At 38.6% G+C, this 22,524-nt stretch overlaps 1 protein-coding gene and 1 long non-coding RNA gene across 2 annotated transcripts in view; one reads left to right on the top strand and one right to left on the bottom strand.

The window, feature by feature from the left end:
• Window positions 1–8,828, top strand: part of LOC118831095 — a 58,986-nt gene extending 50,158 nt beyond the window's left edge. Inside the window, exon 3 of the long non-coding RNA XR_005009122.1 lies at window positions 7,126–8,828. This is a non-coding gene — a long non-coding RNA (uncharacterized LOC118831095). The remainder of the gene's footprint in view (window positions 1–7,125) is intronic.
• The window catches only part of ADCY1 (adenylate cyclase 1), a 351,817-nt gene that overhangs the window by 60,762 nt on the left and 268,531 nt on the right, over window positions 1–22,524 (bottom strand). Inside the window, exons 8-11 of the mRNA XM_036738252.1 lie at window positions 22,362–22,517; window positions 7,093–7,287; window positions 6,680–6,777; window positions 3,830–3,914 (exon numbers count right to left, since the gene is read on the bottom strand). Coding sequence (XP_036594147.1) covers window positions 3,830–3,914; window positions 6,680–6,777; window positions 7,093–7,287; window positions 22,362–22,517 — 534 coding nt within the window. The remainder of the gene's footprint in view (window positions 1–3,829; window positions 3,915–6,679; window positions 6,778–7,092; window positions 7,288–22,361; window positions 22,518–22,524) is intronic.

Here is a 22,524-nt window from a genome sequence, read left to right as displayed (position 1 = left end):
AGGGATAATTGATGGAAATCCCAAAATGTTGCACTGAGGCCCACATAATGCTTAAAGCTCTAGGTAAGTAAATTGGGTAACTTCTCTATGAATATTTATAGGAAGAATTAAACAAGGGTCATACAGGATGAGAAGCTAATGATAGGTTGTGATTTTTCAATGATGAGGTAATGTGGCATGAGTAGTTAGTAGTGAATGTGATGCCAAGAAGACTGAATTTAAATCCTGCCTTAAATATTTACCATGTGATTTAACCCAAAAATCACTTAACTTCCCTGGGGCTCAGATGCCTTATCTCTAAAATAATAATACTATTAGCAACTACCTCACAGGGTTGTTGATCAAATAAGTAATACAATGGATGCCATTTTGCAAACTTTAAAAAACTACATAAAAAACAGCTGCCCTTGCTGGTGCCAGTACTGCTGCTGTTTCTATTGCTACTATTACAACCACTACTATGGATAGAATGAGCACCCAAACGCATAAGAATATATTCCATTTAAGCATGGAAATACGAGTGCATTATAGTATCCTAGAAAAGACCATATCACTCTCAGGAAAATGGTATATGATCAACAAGCTGTGTGTAGAGTAGAGATGGAGAAAAAGGGAGATGATTAGTTATTTGACATTGCCTATTAACATACTGTGAAAACAGGTGGTTCGATTAGCCAAATTACTTGCTCCAAAGAAGCCCTTTCTAAAATAATCATAGTGAAATCAAATCCAACCACTCTGGTCTCTCATCTCCCACAGAACTTTGCATCTTTCCAATTAGATTGCCTTATATACATAGGTATGTAAAGAATGGGCCAAGTGGACTGGCATTCCCTAGACCAGCATTCCCATTGGCCCTGAGGGAAAGTATCTACCCTACTCTTTATGTAGCCAATGATTGTATACAAACTATTTTCATAAAACTGACCACTCTTACTAGAATATACATACCAAGTTTTATTCATCTTTTTAATCTAAGACAGAGTTTTGTACATTGAAGGAATTAAATAAATATTGGCTAAATTAATTAATGGTACTTAATAGTGGCCACTCAAAGACTTTTAAAATGGATTTGAATTGCTTTTCATTATAGGATCACAGAATATTGAGGCTGAAAGAGAATTTAGTATTAATCTAGTTCCATCTCTTTATTGTAAAGATCAAGAAACTGACCACCAGAAAGGCAAATGTGTCCCAGTTCACATGACTAAGAAATAGCAGAAATAGAATTCAAACCCCAGTCTTTGGAGGAGCACTGAACTGGAGTCAGATGAAGTGGGTCCTAATCCTGCCTCTCATGCTTACTACAACGTAACCTGGAGCAATCTACTTCATCTCTCTGGGCCTAGGGTTCTTCTGTAAAATGAGGAAGCTAGACTAGTTGGCCTCTGAGACTCCTTCCAGCTCTAAATCTATCATCTAATTATTTCAAATATTGTTTTCCCATTACAGTTGCTGTTTAGTAAGTTCAAATTGTCCACATTTAAAGATTATGTGAAATATAATGTCTTTAATACTTCTGAATAGCTGAGTTTGCTATTTACTGAGGTTAAACACATGCTGCTCAAGCTGCATAATGCTTTGTAAGCTTGACTCTTTGTTAACATCTATCTAAAAAAAAGTGTAGTTCCCAGAAGAAAAGCCTTGAGGGCTCAGAAGGAAAAATAGCTAAAAGATTTTGGTCAGCTTTTTGCTGATAAAATAAAATTTAGAATTAAGTCAGTTGTTCAGATGGTTCAAATCAATGAATACCTTCACTCAAATTATCTGGGAATACCTATTTCCAGAGATGATTAGCCACTAAAGCTTGACTTGTTATCACACAGTTACACACCCTAGACAATTATGCTTATGTTTATCCATTGGCTGTTTATTAAAGCATCTGTTTAACTAACACCACATCCGTTAATGATGACCATACCTTTTTGCTCATAAAAAAAAAAATGTTTTGTGAAGAACATCACTACCTCTCACTTGTCAAAGGACTCTGTTAAACTAGTATTAGCTAACTCCCATAGAATCATCACAGGGTATTTTTTTACATGTTTCAGCTTCAAGAAAAACTCCTTAATTATAAACGGAACTATATGCAGGTATGAATATGTGTATGTATACAGTATAGTATTTCAGACCAGACTTTGATAGATACGTGTTTGACTAATGTTATGGTTACTCATAATGAAGGAAATAACAGAAACCTGAATTATGTGGAATAAGGATGTTTCTTTTATACTATGCCATGGAAGATTTTTGAGAGGTTCATGAGGCTTAGATGTTCAATTCTATTCCAGAATCCCGCAAGTACAAAGATCAAGAAAAGTGGAAAAGTAGAACACAAATCCTTAGTGAATTTGTTCAGTGTAGACAGTTGTTAGGGGAAAAGAGGATCTTGAGATTTAGAGCTAGAAGGGACTTTAGAAATCATGTGGTCCAACTCTCTAGTTTATTTAACTGTACAGATATCTTTTTTTAATCACCTTCATTTCTAAACATCACCCTTTCCTTCCCCTACCCAACAATACTCCTTGTAACTAAAAAAGAAAAAGCAATCTAGCAAAATTAAACAGCACATCAATTCAGTATGACAGCAAATGCAATATTCCAAAACCATCACCCTCCACTTGTGCAAAAAAAGGGATGGAGGGGCCTTTTTCTCAGCCCTTATTCAAGGACAAAATGAATCATTACAGTTGCCATCATGTTCAGTTACACATTGTTGTAAATATTGTTCTCCTGGTTCTGTTTGTTTACTTTACTCTGTATCAGTTCATTTATCTTTCTGTATTTTCTGAATTCTTGGTAGTCATCATTTGTCATGGAACAGTAATATTCCATTACATTCATGTACCACAATTAGTTTAGCCATTTCCCCAATCAATGGGCATTTACTTTGTTCCTAGTTCTTCATTACCACCAACACTGCTGCTATGAATGTTTTGATGTACATCAACCTCTCCACTCATTTCTGAGATGAGAATATTTTTGATTTGGTATATACAGATAACTGCCTCAACTTCTGTGTTGGTAAGCAAAATGGGCTCTTAACACTTAGTTCGACCAAGTGCCCCTGAAGAGTTTGGCTTTTGTTTCCTTTGAGTAATTCAGTGTATTTTATTGAGTCTTACTAGGTGCTAAGCCCCAAGCCCAAACCCCTATTAGATATAAAACCTATGTGGGTGTGGATTGGTAACTAAGGTGGGGCCCAAGGTGGGGCTAACTAAGGGGAGATGCTAACTCAAGAGCCAATCATAGCAGCCTAAGTTCTGGTCATTCAGATGACGTTTGATGACATCTGAAACCCTATAAGAAGAGAAGACACAGCCATTTGCGCAGGGCTCTCACTCTTGGTGGCGTTTGAAGAATCCCGGGCAGCTGTAGCTAAGAAGCCCTCCAGCTCATAAACCCGGATGTTGGGACTTTGTTAAACTCTGGTAACTATGTATTGGGATTTGAATCAGACAAGGTCTGTTGATGTTTGTACTTTGTTCGTATTTTGCTCCGAAGTTCAGGGTGCTGGTCTCTCCCCCTGAACTAAGTGAATGATATTTGTATGCTGAATTGAAGTAAGCTTGTCAACCCCTTAACCTTGCTTTCCTTATTTAGGCAGATCAAAAGAACCTGTGCTTTTGCAGCATGCTGGTAGCGTTCTTGTTGTTGGGCTTGGGTTGGTCTTACACCCCCACAACAGCTGCTAGCCGGTTTGTGGAAACAACTTCTCCCTTGCATTTGACAGCAAGCATAATCAGGGAAGGCTCTACTAAATCTCTTGAGCTGACAGTTCAAAATCATTGAAATGATTAATACAAAAAGTCAAAGAATATGAGTATACCTGAACTCGTGTGACGTGTAGATACATAATACAAGCCACTAGGAAGCATATGCAAAACACCAGGAGAACCAGGACGATGATACTCCTAGGAGGAGAAAAGAATTAGGGCACTGATTCAATCATGTGAGCATTTCCATACTTGTTTTCTCCACCCACATTCTTGTCATGTTCTTTTCCCTAACTCTTTTTAAGGTTTAGCTTAAGGCTGAGCATGGTGGCACAAACCTCTAATCCCAACTTCCTCGGAGGCAGAGGCCAGCAGGTCTCATAAACTCTGAAGTTCTGAGATGCAGTGAGTGTTTGCACTAAGCTTGGGATTGATATAGTGAGCCCCTGGGGGAAGTTCATTAGGTTGCCTAAGGGGGGGGGTGGAAATGATCCAGGTCAGTAAACTCCTGAGCCAATCAATGTGAGATTGGGCCCATCAGTGGACACTGCTTCTAGCCTCAACAAGAGAGAAAGATTCGATTTTTAAAATAAAAAAAGGAAAAAGAAAAATATTCAACTCAAATGTCATTTCCTTTTCTAACTCATTTTTATCTTTTTTTTTAATCCCCAATTCCCACAATAGTGTTTGACACATGATGGGTACTTAATGCTTATTGAACTCAATTAATGAGATGACCTTGAGTTCTCAAGGTCTATGCCAACAGAATGATAGACTGTGTGTCTCTCACTGTTTCGATTTGTATCCCTGGTGCTTTACACAATGCATGGAGCTTAATAAATACTGACGGATTGGTTGATAATTATCCAAGACCCAGACTAGTACAAATATGGATAAGCTAATCACCAGAAGGCTGACCAACAAGTGATAGATTTTTGGCCACAATAATTTATGAAGACCATCTACTAAAGTGTGGAGGGGCTGTGATCTGTAGAGTATAATCATAATTTTTAAAAAGTAGGTCTAGACCTATGACTTCATTGGAGTCGAGAACTCTCTGTATGGAAATCCCTTCCCTTCCTCCGCAGTTTATCAGATACTTTTTTTAACTTGAAATCTTACTGTGTTTCCTAGGGCTCACAAAGTTTAAGTGGCTTAAAGGTCACACAGAAAGTTGCTTCATAAACAGGACTTGAACCCGGGCCTTCCTGGTTCAAAGGACAGTCCTCTAACCATGATATTACACTGTCCCCCAATAACAGTATTAGCAACTTGAGCTTTATAACCTCATGTAGATAAAAAGTTCTATAGGCAGCTAGGTGGCACAGCAGATAGAACCTTGGGCCTGGATTTAGGGAGACTTACATTCAAATGCTAGCTGTGTGACCTAGAGCATGTCACTTAACTTCTATCTGCCTCAGTTTCTTCATTTGTAAAATGAGGATAATGATAGCATCTACTTCCAAGGACTGTTCTGAGAATAAAATAAGATAATATTTGTAAAGCGCTCTGCAAAGTTTACAGTACTATAAATGCTTCTGATGTTTAGTTGCTTTTCAGTCATGTCTGACTCTTTATGACCTCATTTGGAGTTTTCTTGGTAAAGATACTAAAGTAGCTGGCCATTTCTTTCTCCAGCTCATTTTATAGATTGAAACGAAGGCGAACAGAGTTGAATGACTTGCCCAGGATCACATAGTTAGGAAGAATATGAAGCCAGATTTGAACTCAGGACCTCCTGACTCCAGGCCCGGCCCTCTATCCACTGCACTACCTAGAACTGCTCCTATATGACTGCTAGCTGTTAATATTATAGAAAATGCTTTACGTGCAATATTTCATTTAATCCTCTAAATAGCTCTCTCTGGTAAACAGCAAAGATAATATTATTATAGAGAGGAGGAAACTGATTCACAAAGGAAACTGTCTTGCCTGTGGCTCCACAGCAAATAAGTGGTAGGACCAACCCTTTCCATATGGATCTTCTCACACCACTGGGACAAAGGGTGCTATTTCATTAGGTGGATGAAAGTACTGGCAAACAGAGTACAAGAGCTCTCATTTTAAGCCTCTAACCACAATCTCCCAGTCAGGAGCATAGCTAGGGGGGAAGTTTTCTTTCCAAACACTTTCTACTAATTACTTATGATCAATCTATATTTATTAAGTACTACCATGTACCAGGTACTGTGTTAAGTGCTAGGAATACAAAAAGAGGAAACCCTCAAAGAGCTTCCAATTTAATGGGGGATACAAGTAAACATATACAAAGTAAATTATATTCAGGATAAACAAGAAATAATTAATAGAAGGGAGACATTAGAATTAAGAGTGGTTGGGGAAGGCTTCCTGTAAAAAAATGGAATTTTAGTTGAAGTCAGGGAGATCAGTAGGTGGAAGCTAGAGGGATCAGTAGGCAGAACAGAGGAGGGGGAACATTCCAGGCACAGACAGTAGCCAGAGAAAATGCCCAGAGTTAAGAAATGGAGTTGTTCCTGGAATACCCAGGAGGACAGGGTCACTTGATTGAAAAGTATGGGTTGCAGAGTAGGGTGTAAGAAGACTGGAAAGGTAAGAGGGGAGTTGGTTATCAAGACCTTTGAACACCAAAGAACATTTTGTATTTGATCCTGTAGGCATTATAGTGTTATTCAAACTTTATATTTCTTATTATATAAAACATGTAGACATTTAGCAATGAATTTAATTTTTTTAAATGAAAAACATTCACATTTAAACTTTTAAAGTCACACATGACTCCAATTTGAAATAAAAGGCATTAATGAAATCTTTCAGCTTAATTGTTTTCCCAAATGTTGATTTATTGCTTTGGAGTCAGAAGGTTCACTTGAGAAAGTAAAGCCACAGTCAATGTAATTAATCTTTGATTGGGAGGAGTGGAGTAAGGGAGCAGAATACTTAACAAGGTTTTCGACTATATTAACGGGGGAAAAGCTACTCACTGTGGGATTATTAGAAGGTAGACAAGGCCAAATAAGGCAGCTAGAACCAGTGAAAGGACCACAGCACTGGTGAAATACTCATCTTGAAGCTGGTGATACTGTGGAAGAAAAAATGTTGGAAATTAGATGCTGAGGAGATGCTTGCAGATGTTCAACTGAGAGGTATGTAGAGAGAAACACAGTCTTAATAATAGTTATAAAGGAAGTTTATGAAAATGTTATATTATCTCAGGAATTTTGAAAATGTAAAAGGAATAATATCTTCCCTTACTCCCCAAACCCTGCCTTTTTTAAAAATTTATTTTATTAGCCAAAAAGAAAAATGCAAAAAAAATGTCATAGAAATCAAACCCTAAATATTAAGTAACTTTCATGTGGGGCCTTGAGCTCAAAATTTTAAACCAGTCACTTACTTTTTCTTCCCGTTCTTTATGTTTATACTTTAGGGTAAAGAAATTCAAGTCTGCCATCTCAGACTCTGTTTGCCGGGCTTCTATCAAACGGCTGATATATCTGTTGACTCGAGTTCCTGGAGTGGTGTATACAATGTTTGTAGAAAAAGAGGATCGATTCCTGAGTTTTTCAGAGGCTGTTCTTAATGCTCTCCTCTGCAGTATTAATGGAAACAAAAAGACTTGTTCAAAACATTGATTTTTAAAAAGATCACATAAAAAAACCTCATTTGACAGAATATGTGTTTATTTTCTCATCAGCAAACAGGAATAGTTACCCCTAGATTGTCCAGTCTTAGTAAAACTAAGGGCTCAGAAACTCTAAAGACGCCAAGAAGCTGACCCCAAAAGCCATCAGTATATTATTCTCACTCAAAAAAAAAGGATATTTAGAAAATATACTGGTCTCTGTATTTCTGCATGCAGTGTATTTATATTTAAATGTTCATTTCAGTTCATCTTTCATTTGACTTTGAAGTAATCCCAAGAGTTATGGAATGCAAATATTATCACCACCCTCATTTGAGAGATGAAGAAGCTAAGACTATTGGAAATGAAGTCCAGAGTGACCCCACTACTAAGCAGCAGAGGGGAGCTTCTGCAACCACTTCAAAATATTCACCAGGTCAAACATGCAGGAACCATATTTGCTGAAGTTTCTTTGTTGAGGATCAATTATACAGTCTATGAAGATAATTATTCATGTGGTTGTAGCACGTGGCATAAATATTAGTGTCAGTTGGAGAAAAAGAGCCCTAACCAGTTTCTTTGTTTTTCTCTTCATAGGTATGAAAACAAACCTGGAATGCAGAGGAGACTGGAAATTAACATGGGCAACTTTAAGAAAAAAGTTTGAGGGCACAAATAAATATTTAAGTATCAACATTGAAAAGGTCTGTCATGGATCAGAAAATATGATTGGCTTTTATAGAATCTTGAGATCTAGAGTCAAAAGGGATGTTATGGGTCATGTACTCTAGAGCCCACCCATCTTGAATTTGGACTTTGCAACACACCCTCCATGACAATGGTGAATGGGCATCTCTCGGTTCTAAGGCTTCAGTTGAGAATGATGTCTTGTTAGTGGATCATTTTCTTGTATGCCATTTCCATTTCCTTGTGAGTTATGAGAAAGAAATATTTTAAACAAAGTTATAAAGGCCAATAGATAACTCAGCTAGTCAGAAAGAAAGAGTATGTTGTAAGAGACAGAGTTGGCGGGAGCATTGTACTGGTATACCTGAACAAGTAAAAAACCTAGGAGAATTAGAATAATAGCTAGCATTTCTGGAACACCTGAAGGTTAGCAAAACGTTTTACAGATATTAACTCATTGGGTTCTTCCAACAATCCTGTAAGGCAGGTGCTACTATCACCATCATTTTACAAAGGAAGAAACAGCCTAGGAGAGTTTCAATAACTTGGCCCAGGGTCATAAAACTAGTGAATGTCAAAGGCAATATTCCAACTCAGATCTTCCTGGCTCCAGGTCCAGTTCTCGATGCAAAGCACTGCCCAGCTGCTTGAGGAAGGAAGGTCTCTGGTATAAGGAGTGGATTCTTTAAGGGGAATTTATGCCAGGGTGCGATCAAGACAAGAGAGAGGGTATGACTAAACTGTGATCTACACACTTACCCCAGTGAGATGGCAAAAGGATTTAATTAGTGAAGGTGACTTCTTTCATTATCACCTCCTTCCCTCAGGTTTCCGAAGATAAAAAAGTCCCTCTCCCTTGCCAAAACTAACTGTTCCCACTATTCTCCCATTTTTCTTGCCCCCACCCCTTTCTCTCTCTTTCTCTCTCTCTCTCCCCCCTTTCCCTCCTCCCCACCCCTCCTCTTCATCTCCTCCCCCTCTGCTCCCCCTTTCCCTTCCCTTCCACCTGGTTACCATAGGCTACAAATATATTTATGCTCCAGTTAAAACTCTCTCTCTAACTTACTATGTGTCAGGCTCTGTGCTAATCACCACAATAAAAATAATAATAGTAATAATGATAACTATATTTATTTAGCACTTATTACACGTCAGCAATGTGCTAAACACTTTACAATTATTATTTCATTTATCTCACAAAAATGAGATAAGGATACCGATGCAAACAGAGGTTAAGTGACTTGCACAGGGTCATGCCGCTAGTAAGTGTCTGAGGCCGGATTTGAACTCAGGTCTTCCTGACTCCAGGCTCCAGTGCTCTATCCACTGCGTCACTTGGCTTCCTCAACACCACACATCAGCTGCCATCTTTCTGTTGAATTTCTCTTAGAACCTGGGACCTTCTCACTCTGGAACATCCATCCTTCCCTGGGGCCTTCTCATCCTGGAATATTTCCCTATCATGCTGGCCCTCCTCTCCCATTGGTTAGTCCCTGCTAGGGCCTCCATTTTGGGAAGGAGCCCATTCTAACCAACCTTCATCCCTCTCCTGGCTCTGATTCTGACTTTCTGGACATTGATACTATACCTCCATGTCTGTACCTACTTCCACCTCCCACCTTTATCACAACTTCCTTCTGTGTTTTATCTTCCTCCATTAGAGTGTAAGCTACTTGAGGGAGTGGACTGCCTTTCTTTTTGCTTGTATTTGTATGCCCTATGCTTACACAGTGCCGGAGACATAGTCCACACTTAATAAATGCTTGTTGCCATATTGCTTGTTTGGTTTTTACCCCACTATTCCTAGTTTCTAGCAGATAGTGACCATTTAATAAATGTTTGTAATCTGAAATAACAAAGATAAGATGTTATCTCAAGAGTTAATTACATTCTAGAGGAAAGGATCTCTCCTCTTTGTGGTTTTGGTTTTTGTTCCTATTTTTGTTTTGTTGTTTCACTTTTCCCACAGCAGAAGATTCTTCTTGTTTTTTTCCTCCCATGTTTATTTGTTTGTTTGTTTTTTCTCTTAACTAAACATGAAGCACCTGTAATGAATAAATCTGGGCAAAACTGACTATCTGGCAAAACTCCTGTTACCTAAATATCAACCTGGCTCTGAACAACAATTATATATAGAGATGATGTAGATATAGATATGAATTATATAAATAAATGTAGATGTAGATATGTAGATACACCCATAGAGTCTTGTCTGTAGTCAAACGGAGAATTTGGGGCTGTGTTGAAAACTTAACTCTTAGGGACAACCAGGGCAACTCCTGGTATGTTAGAAAGTAGAAATGGGTGACATACCTCAGCTGTCATTTCCACATCAAATGATGCACTTAAGTGCAACCATATGTGTCAAAGTCATTCCAAGCCTTTTTGCCAGCTGTTTTTATTTACAAAAAGGCGATAGATGGAGCTAAGCAAGTAGAGGAAATAAGGACCTTGTCTCCTAGACTTAGCATTGTATCTGCCTTTCTTTACCCACTTAGCTATATGGTAGAACAAAAGAGACTTAGGATTTGAAAACTAGGGAACTCTAACTCTCAGAAATGTTTGGTAAGAATTGGGTAAATAAGCATTACCCTGATCTATAGCCTAACCTTGAAAGATTGAGATTGGGAGGCATATGGAATACCTACCATGAGCTAGAGCATTGTTATTTCTCATAGAGACCCTAAGCTCAGGGACCAGGAATGAGTCCAAAGAAAAGATTGAATGGTGGGCCTTAGCTTACTGGGAAGACCATGCTATTTGTTCTAATGAACATGGTACCTATGGCTGAGAATCTCCTGCTGAAGGAATACGAGGTTTGGTAGCCATAATTCTTAGGAAACAAGACAGAAGAACACAAGGGAAGACTTTTCTTAGTCACAGGCAAGGGTTTCTGCCATTTATTTAAAAAGAAGAAGATATAACCCGTAGCTTTAAGCTAAAAGGTCATGGCAGCATCTACTCTTCTCAAGGAAGACATAGAAAAGAATTTCAGTTGATCCAGAAGCTGAACACAAGGAATCCAAGTGAGCAGCATTCAGTCAAGTACCATCTGTCAGAAACTACAGGGTGAGCCATGGATCAATGAAGCATCCAGAAAAGCAGTAAAGGGGTATTCACCAGAGCAGTGTCCCAAAGGAACTATGCACCCCAACTATCAGCATTCAGCTAAACAGCTTCCAGAAGAGGCTGACTGGCCAAAAAACATCCTGCAGAACAGTATCCAGACAGTAGGAGACCAGCAGAGAGTAGGCCTAGTGGGAACACAGGGTACTATCACTAGAAGATGTCAGCAGCTCTAAATTGTTGGAGTCCTGGAGTGCACCTCACTCCCGGTGCCCCCACATATGGTCTCTGTTCACACATAACCTCCAGATATGATCCCTGGGTACATCTACTCTTGAGTGCGTATGTGTGAGAGAGTGTATCCCAGTTTTGTTGTGGAAGGGGGTTATTGTTACTTATCTTCTTATGCTTGTTCTTTAAATGCTTTAACTTGGAACTAACAATCCTCTGGATGACTAAAAGCAAGCACATCAAGAGGAGTTCTGAGCAATGGTTTTAAGAGATATATAGACCAGTGGTGTGCTAGTCAATGTTTAATAATTGGCTCTCTGAAAGACATACTAAGTTTAATCTGCTTTATTGATATTTTCCACATGACTTAAACCTAATTGACAAAACAATAAATCAAGTTCTGATTTACAAGTATTTTCCTTTTTCCAAGGTGTATACTGGATAGTTTAAAACTGGCTTTCCCAAGCAAGTATTAGTTGGCTTCAGCATATCCCTGATTTAGACACATAGAACACCTGCAATCTGAGGGGCCTACCATGTGAGTTAAAGGGTTCCCCAAGGTGCCACATAAGCAATCAATAGGAAAGAGAAGTAGACAGAGGGGAGTTAATTACTATAGAAGTCTTAGGCTCTGTGTCCAGACACTAGACTTGCTTTGTCACTACTATCCTTAATACTGGAGAGTTATGTAAAGTTATAGTTCTTGGGCTAGAATATCAGTCGGTACTTGTCTCCTAAATAATGGCTTCCATTTCTATAGAACATTAGGGCCCACTTTCCTCATAATACTTCTGTGTGGTAGGTAATACATATGTTATTATTATCACCTTCATATGTGAAGGGATGTCTGAGACCTTTGGTATCTGAAGTACCTCCATTTTCAGAGTAGATTTTTTACAATCACCTAATAGCCTCTGGTTTCTGGAACTGGAGATGGAATAATTAGATCCCTCTGGCCTTCCTCCATTCCTCTGCTGCTGTTCTCCCTACACTTCACAATACTATCTATCAAAGCAGAATCTGTAAAGAGCAAGAGGCCATGTGCAGAAATCCAAAGAAAGAGAGAGAAATAAAACTAGCTTCATAGTTAAGCATTTCATTAGGGCTTCCCCTTTCCCTTTTGTTATAAATGTACATGTGTCCCCGTGTGCCACACTCTAAAGTTGAAGTGTTAAGTATTAACCTGTTTTGTGTCTGCCTGTGAATCACCTATTTAAAACAGGCTGCCTTCCATCTGTCAACCCAGACAAGAAATTGTAAAAAGCTTAAAAGCAATCTATAGAAAGGGAAAGGAAATGGGAATGGTAATAAGGCAGGAAAAAAGCTCTAGGGGTGAACATTCATTTCCAGGATTTTTCCCTAGTAGCAAGTCACACAGCTCATAATCTAATTGCACAATGAGCTGGATAAGATCAATCATTTCCATTTCTATTTGTGCTGGATGTATTCATTATCCAACCCAAGGAATAGGTTACAACCTTGGTGACAGCTGACATTGAAAAAATGTGTTTGTTATGAAATTCAGGGGTGGTAAAGACTTAAATCTGTGGATTTCTGGCAGTAGGGAAGTTTCTTTCTGTGACTGACATTTTAGTTTTGAAGTCTCTGGGATCCAGAAACACTAAAAGGACTTGTGGAAATGGGGTATAAGAACCACCAGAGGTCCCAGGCATTTTGGAGCCAGAGATATTAAAGGACCTTTAAGAGACCTCAGAACTGCCAGTCACTGGGAGCTGAGAACAGGCTCCTACATTCAGGAAAATCCAATAATCAGGTATTTTTACTGACTCAGATGCTCAGACAGATCTTCTTTTTCCCCAGGCATTTGAGAGAACAAATTCTCCATTAGTCAGTCAGTCAATGAGCATTTATTAAGTGCCTACTGAGTGTTAGGCAATGTGCTAAATACTGGGGATATAAAGAAGGACAATGGACCGCCTCAGCCCTCAAGGATCTTATAATCTAATGAGGGAGACAAAATGCAGACCACTATGTACAGACAAGCTATTATACAAGAGAAACAGGATATAATCAATTGAGGGGAGGTAATACAGTTAAGAAAGGCATCCTGTGGAAGGTGGAATTTTATCTAGGATTTAAAGGAAGCCTGGGAAACCAGGAGGAAGAAATGGGGAAGGAGAGAAGTCTAGGAATGGAGAATAACCAATGAAAATGCCCAGAGTCAAGAGGAGGAAGGTCTCCTAGGAAAAATAGAAAGGAGGACAGTGTCACTGGATCAAAGAGTAAGGGGATGGGGGTAGAATAAGATATGAGAATATTGGAAGGGGTGGGGGTGGGGTAGAATCTAAGTTATGAAGGGCTTCGAACATCAGAGAATTTATTATATTTGATATTGTAGGAGATGGGAATCTCTGAGGTTTACTGAATGGGAGAGGTGGTTGTGACATGGTCTACAGAACTCTGACCATGATAGCACCTTTCGAATGATGTTTCATCATCCTATGCCTAATAAATGTCCACCTTCTCCTCTCCTACTTCCATGATTCCCCTTTATTTGCTCTTATATCTACTCTCTCATCATGCCACCTTAGCCCTACTGCTCTTGAATCTCCATCCAATTCTGCCCTCCCCTTCTGTTAACCATTCTACTACATTCTCCTCCCCCTGAATCCTATCCTTGTGTTAACAAACTCTCTTTAGCCTTTGACCCTGTTCTCTGATACTATCTCCCATGTCCTGGTACTCATGGAAACCTGGCTTCCTGCAGAAAACAATGTCTTTCTGTTTCAAGGGTTAGAAGCACCTTTTCGTTCTTAGGCTGATAACATTTGAAACAATAGGCCAAGAATGAATGAGAAGAAAAGACTCTTTGCTCTTCAATGCTATTTCCTGCCAACATAACTTTTTTCTTTTAGCATTCAATCCAACCATTTATATCACTCTATCCCAAAGTGTGTGTGTGTGTGTGTGTGTGTGTGTGTGTGTGTGTGTGTGTGAGAGAGAGAGAGAGAGAGAGAGAGGCAGAGAGACAGAGAGAAGAGAGAGTGAGAGAAAGGAGAGGGAGAGAGAGAGAGAGAGAGAGAGAGAGAGAGAGAGAGAGAGAGAGAGACGGACAGACAGAAACAGAGAGTCTGTTGAAGCCTATAGAATCTTTTTCAGAAAAATGATTTTTAAAATCATAATTCAGGGAAATAGCAAATTTCAGATAGAGATTATTGAGAATAAAGCTGAATTTTTTTCTCATTTGAGTTTATATGGACCCAGATTAAGAAGCTTTCCTATATTCATATCCTTTCCGTTATCATCTACCAACCCTCAAGATCCTCTCCTTCCATTCTCAATGAATCTAGTACCTGACTCATAGTTTTCCTCTCCACACAAACCCTTACTATCATGCCTGGGAACTTCAAATGCTTTTTGACCAATGGTTGATTGATTCAGTGTTGATGTCCTCTCAAACATCCTTGCTTTCTAGTTCATCAGCCTCCCTGACTCCATTATCCACATCCGAATGCTAAGTCTGACATGCACAGCAGTGGACATAACCTGATCCTCTAATCAAATTTGAGGCCCATAAGAGCCTTTTCCAAGGGAACAGAGGTAGAAATAATATTAATAATAGCTCATATGTCTATACTACTTGAAGGTTTACATAGTATTTTATAAGCTTTTTCTTACTTAATCTGACGATGTCCCTGTGAAGTAGGTGGGACAAATATAATTATCTTCATTTTAGAGATGAGGAATCTTATTTGAAATAGAAAACTGACCAAAGTCACTTAGCTAGTGAATTTTGCCACTAGGATTCAAACTTAATTCTTCTGACTCCAAATCTAGGGCTTTTTTCCCTATAGCACAGTTCTTATTTATCCTTTTTCTACTATGGCTTGTAACAGTCTAGCTTCACCCCCAGAGCATTTTAATAAACTTGGTCCAGTATAAACAGAATAAGATTAAATGTAGGCACTGGGCCCCAGGCCATCAGGCAAACCACATGTTCTGTTGATGCCTTCTTCTCCTCTCCTTTCTCTCCAGCTCCTTGTGACTTCCTGAATTTGCTCCTATATTTCTTTCCTTGCTACATGACCAAATGTTCCAAAATTTTTCATTTTGGACTTTCCCATTCCTTTGGACACAATGGCCCTCAAATCTGAGTACCCTCCTTGCATTTCAGCATATAATTCTTAGACTGCCTAAGAAACACTAATTTAACTGTTGGCCCTCAATGTATAATCTTTGTACAATGACCAAGTTGACACTCTTGGAGAAACTAAACTGCATCGACAGTAACATTCTCAGTATCAAAGAAACCAGAAGCCATTAAAATGGAAGGAATCTTGGCAGATTCACCTTAGAGGAACTAATGAAGGAGTTGGCTGAATTAGTTGGCTTCCTCACGAATACTGAAGGTTGTAGCAGAACTTGAAGAAAGAAAGCCTGGTGCAAATTGCTTATTAGCTGTATGACACAGAACAATTTATTTAACCCCTCTGTTCCTCAGTTTTCTCATCTGTGAATTAAGCAGGGTTAGTTTTCATGGCTTCTAAGTTTCCATCTAGTTCTAAATCTATGATACTATGTGCTGAACCTAGGTCCCATTCTCTGACATATTACTTGATATCTGTATGGCTCTGGACACTTTATTTCTCTTGCCTCAGTTTCTTCAAATACAAAATGAAAGGGTGGAATTAGAGGATTTCACAGGTCCATTTCAACTCTAAACCAAGATCTCTCCTATGCTTCCCTAGGACTAAGCACCTTTTTGAAGACCTTTGCAGTGATGGAGACCATCCTTGTCCCTTTCCATCACCCCACACCCTTCCACTGACTGCTGCCACTTTGTTTTAAAAGTGTCAGTGCACAGTGTCTTAGCTTGCAATAACTGTAATGATTTCCATACTTTTATTGGAAGCCATAGGTCCGTTTGGGACATGGATTGTGGGAAACGAGTTTTAGCACAAGAGTTTAAAGAAGATGAGCTCAACCACCTACTATGATAGCATAAAGAAGCCACATATTCACAGCTATTCAGGTGAAAAGACCCAAGGGTTTGATTTGAATACAAGATTTGGAAAGCTAATAGTGTAATGTAAGTGCTAGCTTTTGCAATCTCAGGTCGTATTGCATCAAAAGATGTATAGTATCCAGATCATGGGGAGTAATAGCCCCACTGGAGTTTGTAATGGACAATACAATGTACAGAATTCCCAGTTTTTTATATCTGTGGTATTGGGTCTAGTTGGGGGGGGGCATACTTAAAGTCATTGGCAATTTAAAGTTTATTCAAAGAAGGGTCAAAAACACAAAACTATGTCATATAAAATGATTGAGAGAAGTGAGGATGCTTAGCTTGGAGAAGAAAGGGTTTAGAGAGCAGAAAAGAAACCTTTCTTCTAAAGACTGAGGGTCTGTCATCACATGTAAGTCAGAAAGAGGCAAGTAGCTAGGTGGTGGAGTGGATAGAGCTTGGGACTTGGAAATGGAAAGACCTGAGTTTGAATCCTACCTCAAATATATATTAGCTGTATATCCCTGGGCAAGGCATTTTCTGGATGGATGATGGAAAGGATGGATGATAGCACCTCCTTTACAAGGTTGTTGTGATGATTCAAGAGAGTTAACATACGGAAAAGTGCTTTGTAAACCTTAAAGTTCTATATAAATGCTGGCAATTATTATCAGTATACTTATTCTGTGTCTCCAGAGACCCATTGAAAGTTGAAAGTTAGAGAGAAACAAAGTTCTTCTCCATAAAAGAAAAATAATTAGAATTGTTCAAAATTTGAATGGGTGGCCTTTGGAATTAGTGAGATTCCCCTCACTAGACATCTTTTTAAAAAAAAGGATGAATGCTCACTTGTTGGGGAATATTGGAGAGCAAATTCTTCTTCAAGTGCATGTTAAATGAGATGACCTTTCAACCCTCAGACAGTCCTAGGAGTTAGCTTCAGTTATGGATACTTCCAGCATCCTGTGAATCTCTCCCTACTCCAACTCAGGTCCACATGCTAGTGTAGAAGTGATATTGGATTGGTGATCTTACTGACCACCTTCTTCAGACACAGGGAACATCAAATCCAATGGAGAGATTGTTGCTTAGAGCTCTTACTACTCCTGCTAACTGGGAACATTCTAACACTGACAAATTGAGCCAATTCCTTTTACACTTTTCAAAATCTCTCAGTAGAATCAGAGGCAGAGATCTCTGCAATGGCAGCTCCCAAATACCTCCTCTGTGGCTCAGAAGTCAAGTATCAGGTTATATAACAACCCCATCTACTGGCACAGAAAATGAGGGGATGGTATCTTGGACTCTTCCAGCCCTAATTTCATACCTAAATTTCTGGTCAGGTTATTGTTCATGAAACAACTTTTCTAAGAACTCTTTGGAGGTCTCTTTTGCCCATATTATGCACATTCTACCTTGCATGGTGTGTGTATGCATATACATGTGCATATACACATATGTATATATACATATATATTTATATGTGCATAACATATTTCCTCAGTAGATTAAAAGCTGCTTGGAGGGAAGGGCTATGTCCTTCTAAATGTTATCATTACCAGCACTCAGCACCACATCTTGAACATAGCACTAATTAAAGGTTTGATAAGAGGCTGGCAGGCAGCAGAGTGCTAATATCAACACTCCCTAAATAGGAATGGATTTTGTTTCAAAGGTTGATTTGCTAATCAATTGCTTGAAATGCACAAGAAGAATGGTAATTAGGCTTCCAGACTATCCCACAAAAGATTTAAAACACATTGTAAAGATTGAAATACTATACATTTACAATGGAAAAGTAGAAAAGAATCTGTAAAAACTAAAGTGTTTGGGGTCTTCTTGTCACTTTATGTGACAAGACTTAGCACATGAGGCAAGGGAGAAAACATGAAAGTGATATTAAAAAGGGCAGGACTGCCTTAGTGTAGAAAGAACAGAAAAAAAAAAGATCTGAGAGTTTTATGGGGATTACAATGTAAATAAGAGTAAGAACAAGGAGTATCCATGGATTAGAATGTATCATACGGACCTAGAGATAATATTTCCTCTCATTGATTTTGTCCCTATTTGAGTATAAGAGCTGAGGAATTTGGATGTTATAACAATATCTTCCTTCTCCACCAGGTGGCAGAGTGGATGGACAGTTGAACTTGGCATCAGGAGGATCAGAGTTCGAATGTTACCCACATATTTGCGGTATGACCCTAGGGTCACTGAACATCTCTCAGCCTCAGTTTCCTCATCTGTAAAAATCGAAATAATAATGGCACCTAACACATTGTTGTTGTAAAGATCCAATGACAAAATGTATACAAAGTGCTTTGCAAGTTTTGCTTTATAAATAAACCTTACGAATATTTTAAGTGCTATGTAAATGTTAGCTATTATTTTTATTATTATTGCTTTACTTATTTTGAATACCATTCTCGTTCATTAACAGTGATTATCTGATTTTTTCTCTTAGGTAGAGAGCCAATGGCAAAAATGAGGAAGGTCCAGTGGATGGCATGTGGTTATATCCTATTTTGATAGGGTTAAATCTATTATTTCATTGGTATAGTGAACTCCCAGATGAGGGGACTCCCTCTACCAATGCAGGTTAGCACGTCTTGCAAATTATAGACTTACAGAGTTAACTAGACATTAACTGACTTACTCCCAGTCACATAGCCAGGATGTGTCCAGAGACATGACTTGAACTTGCGTTTTCTTGGCTTTGAAATCAGTGGTCTGTCCATCATACCATTTTACTTTCATATCATTCTAAATAATATTAATTCTAAATCCTTTATTCTGGCAAAGTAAAGTAGGAAATTAAATAGTCCAGGGACATAGAAGATGGCTCAAAAATATGTCCCTTACACATTCTGCCGTTCAGGGATTTATTCTAGTTAAGGGACTTTTCTTTCTGAATCCAATACTAAAGGGATGGTTAAACCAATATCATTCCTGTTCTAATGTCAATTCCTTTAATAGCCAGAATAGGGATAATGGAAGCCAGCTTGTGAACAAGAGGTTTTATTGGGAAGTGGGGAATAATTCTGAAGACATTTCAGCAAAGAGCACACCAGGGAAAAGTCATAGAACCTTAGATAATATAGGTTTGTTGCTTGGAGCTCTTAATTCCAAAGCCATGGGATCCCTAAGGATAAAGACTACCAGATGGGTAAGTGAAATTAAAATTTCACCAAATATTTTCTGTGTGGGTCCTTGGGAGAAAGAGGAGAGGAAAGAAATATAATGAAAGGATAAAATTATTATTTGGTAATATTGTCCAGTGTTTATATGATGTTGGATTCATCATTATTATTATTATTACTATTAATGATACTAATTTCACTTTTTTTTTTAGTACTTTAAGGTTTACAAAGAGCTTTCCTCATGACAGTCCTGAATGGTAGGTAGTACAAATATCTCGGCCATAGGGAGATTGAGGTGCAAATGAGTTTGAGGACTCATAAATGACTTGCTCCATGGCATATAGCTAGAGAGGTGAGGCATGAAAGCAGATCTCTGGTCCAAGATCTATATTCTTTCTTTTATACACACTCTCCAATGCTACAAACTTACATGAAAATCATTTCTGCATCTGCCTTTCTTGCAAGTGTAATACCATGAGTAGCCAAAGATTGAATTATAATATTGGGGCTTTTGGGTAGGCTGGGGGTGGGTAGAGGGGATTTGAGTGGGGGTTGGGAAGGAGTGACTACAGACTTCACCTTGCCTCTGATTGTCATAGTTCATTCTATTCTCCCCATCCAGTATAACCTGATCTAATACAGTACAGTCTAGTAAATTTGCACTAGTTGCCCTCTCCTGCCACTCTGGTTGGAAGAGAAGAGATAGAACAGTGCAAGATATACTTCCATCACTGGGATAAAAATAGTTCCTACTCCTTTCAAGTGAGCCTCCTCCATTCCCCTCAACCCTTTACACCCTGCTTCACACACACACACACACACACACACACACACACATACACAAACACACACATACACACACACACATTTTGTTTGACCTCTTGATCTTTACATTAGATATTTAAAGATTGATCCTTCTAATACCCAAGTTTACAGGGACCTCAGCAATTTTAAAAAAGCGATGGCTAGAAGGGGCTTTAGAGATGATGTAGTTTACCTTCATCTCCCTCATTTTGTGATGAAGAAACTAAGGCCCAAAGAGGTCTTGGCCATGGTCCTTAATTGTAAATTACAGTCAGGACTCAGATCCTTCTGAATTAAAGTCCGTTGTTTTTTCAATCTGTCTTTCTAGAGCTCATTACCTAAAGAGGGCCTTCATGTACATAGTACATAGTACTGTAGTACCATAATAATTAGAGCTGAAAAAAATATTTAGACATATGAGTAAACCTCCTCGCTTTGTTGTTGCTGTTCAGTTGTTCTAGTCACATCCGACTCTTTGTAACCCCAGTTTGGGTTTTCTTGGCAAAGATACTAGAGTGGTTTGCCATTTTCTTCTCCAGCTCAATTTATCTATCTATCTATCTATCTATTTATTTATTTGTTTGTTTATTTATTTATTTTTGGGGTGGGGAAGGCAGGGCAATTGGGGTTAAGTGACTTGCCCAAGGTCACACAGCTAGTAAGTGTGTCAAGTGTCTGAGGCCAAATTTGAACTCAGGTCCTCCTGACTCCAGGGCCAGTGCTCTACTCATTGCACCACCTAGCTGCCCCAACTCATTTTATAAATGAGGAAACCAAGGCAAACAGAGTTAAGTGAATTGACCAGGGTCACATAGCTAGTTACATGTTTTGTCTATGGTCATGGAGGCAGGATTTTAACCCTGGTCATCTCCCTCTAAACACAATATTCTGTCCAATTTTGGGTTCTATTATTTGAAGAATAACTTCTGGAAAGATTAAAGAAGAACAATTATTTAAAATTTGGAAAGTAACCCCCTATGAAGAAAGAGAAATGGATTTACTTAAAGAGACAAGTTTAAAGACTTTATGAAATGACTCAGAACATTTTTAAAACAGATAATGTGTGATGACTAATATTTATTGGTGTCACTCTGTTTTTTCTTCAGATAGTATAATAAGTATAATTGATTGGCAGCTCTCAGGAGGGTGTCCTAGATGGTTATATATTCCTTTCCCTTAGAAGAAGGAATTTATTCCCCTTCCAGCATAGGAAAAACTATCCCTAACCAGCTCCACTCCTAAACACATCCTACCCCTCAAAAGGGAAGAAATCAAGGAGGTTTACTGTTCCAATCAGCTTATCAGTGAAAGAGCTCCAGAAAAAGTCCCCTCCCCCCCATGCCCCATGCATTGATAATGCATCTACATGGAGACAGCATGACTGGGAGCCACAGGGGAAAGAAACTGGCTATAAGATCAGGCATGCTGAGATGAGCCAAGGGGAAAGACAATGTTAAGCACAGACTCGGTCTTTCACTGAAGTATCCTGCCCCAGGGACAACAAAATAATACCTTCTAGTTAATCAGAGATAGTCTTGAGCCTAAATAAACTTTTACAACTTGATTTTCAAGTTATAGAGAAGCTGCTTTTCCTTGGTTTCTCTGGTAAGAATCAAGTTGGAAATAAAAGCTAAGAAAGCTTCTTTATATTCATTTCTCTATGGTTCTATCCCAATTAAATATTTCACTATTTCAATGTTGACCTGTTAATAGTAGTAAGCTGGATATCTAGACCCAAGTTTGACATTAGAGGTTCCCAGATTCAAAGTGGGATGTGGGCTCAATCCAAATCCTCTTAATACCTCTACACTGAATCCACATTCATGAAAAATACAGAGTCGAACCATGTAATTACAACAAAAAGACTTCACATCTTAGATTGCAATTCAGATTTAAGGGACATAAATTAGGGGAAAATTTGGAAAGGTTTTAAGATACTATTAAAAGAGATTTTTTTGAATCCCTTTTCTTGAGATTGTTTTATTTTTCTTTTAAATTTAGATAAATATATTTGATCATAACCCTACACAGAGTCATAGACTAGAGAGGAGTTTTCTCTTTTCTTTCTAATATGAATATTTATTACCATCTGAAGCAGAAATGGGCAACCCACACAGACAGACCACTGGAAGGCTCTTTACTACCTTGTCATCATCCTCACAGGTCATGACGTTGGAGAACGGGATTTCGGCTTTAAACATCTTCCGACAGTGCATTAGCTGGACCAACAAGTAACAGACCGTTTTGAACTTCATCCTTTTGGCTGGTTTTATATCTGAGAGAATAAGTCCAGGAAATATCTGTGCA

The sequence above is a fragment of the Trichosurus vulpecula genome, chromosome 9 (genome assembly GCF_011100635.1).
Source record: "Trichosurus vulpecula isolate mTriVul1 chromosome 9, mTriVul1.pri, whole genome shotgun sequence".
Lineage (NCBI taxonomy): Eukaryota > Metazoa > Chordata > Mammalia > Diprotodontia > Phalangeridae > Trichosurus > Trichosurus vulpecula.
The sequence above is the reverse complement of the archived record's forward strand: the minus strand, read 5'-3'. Positions and strand labels throughout refer to the sequence as shown.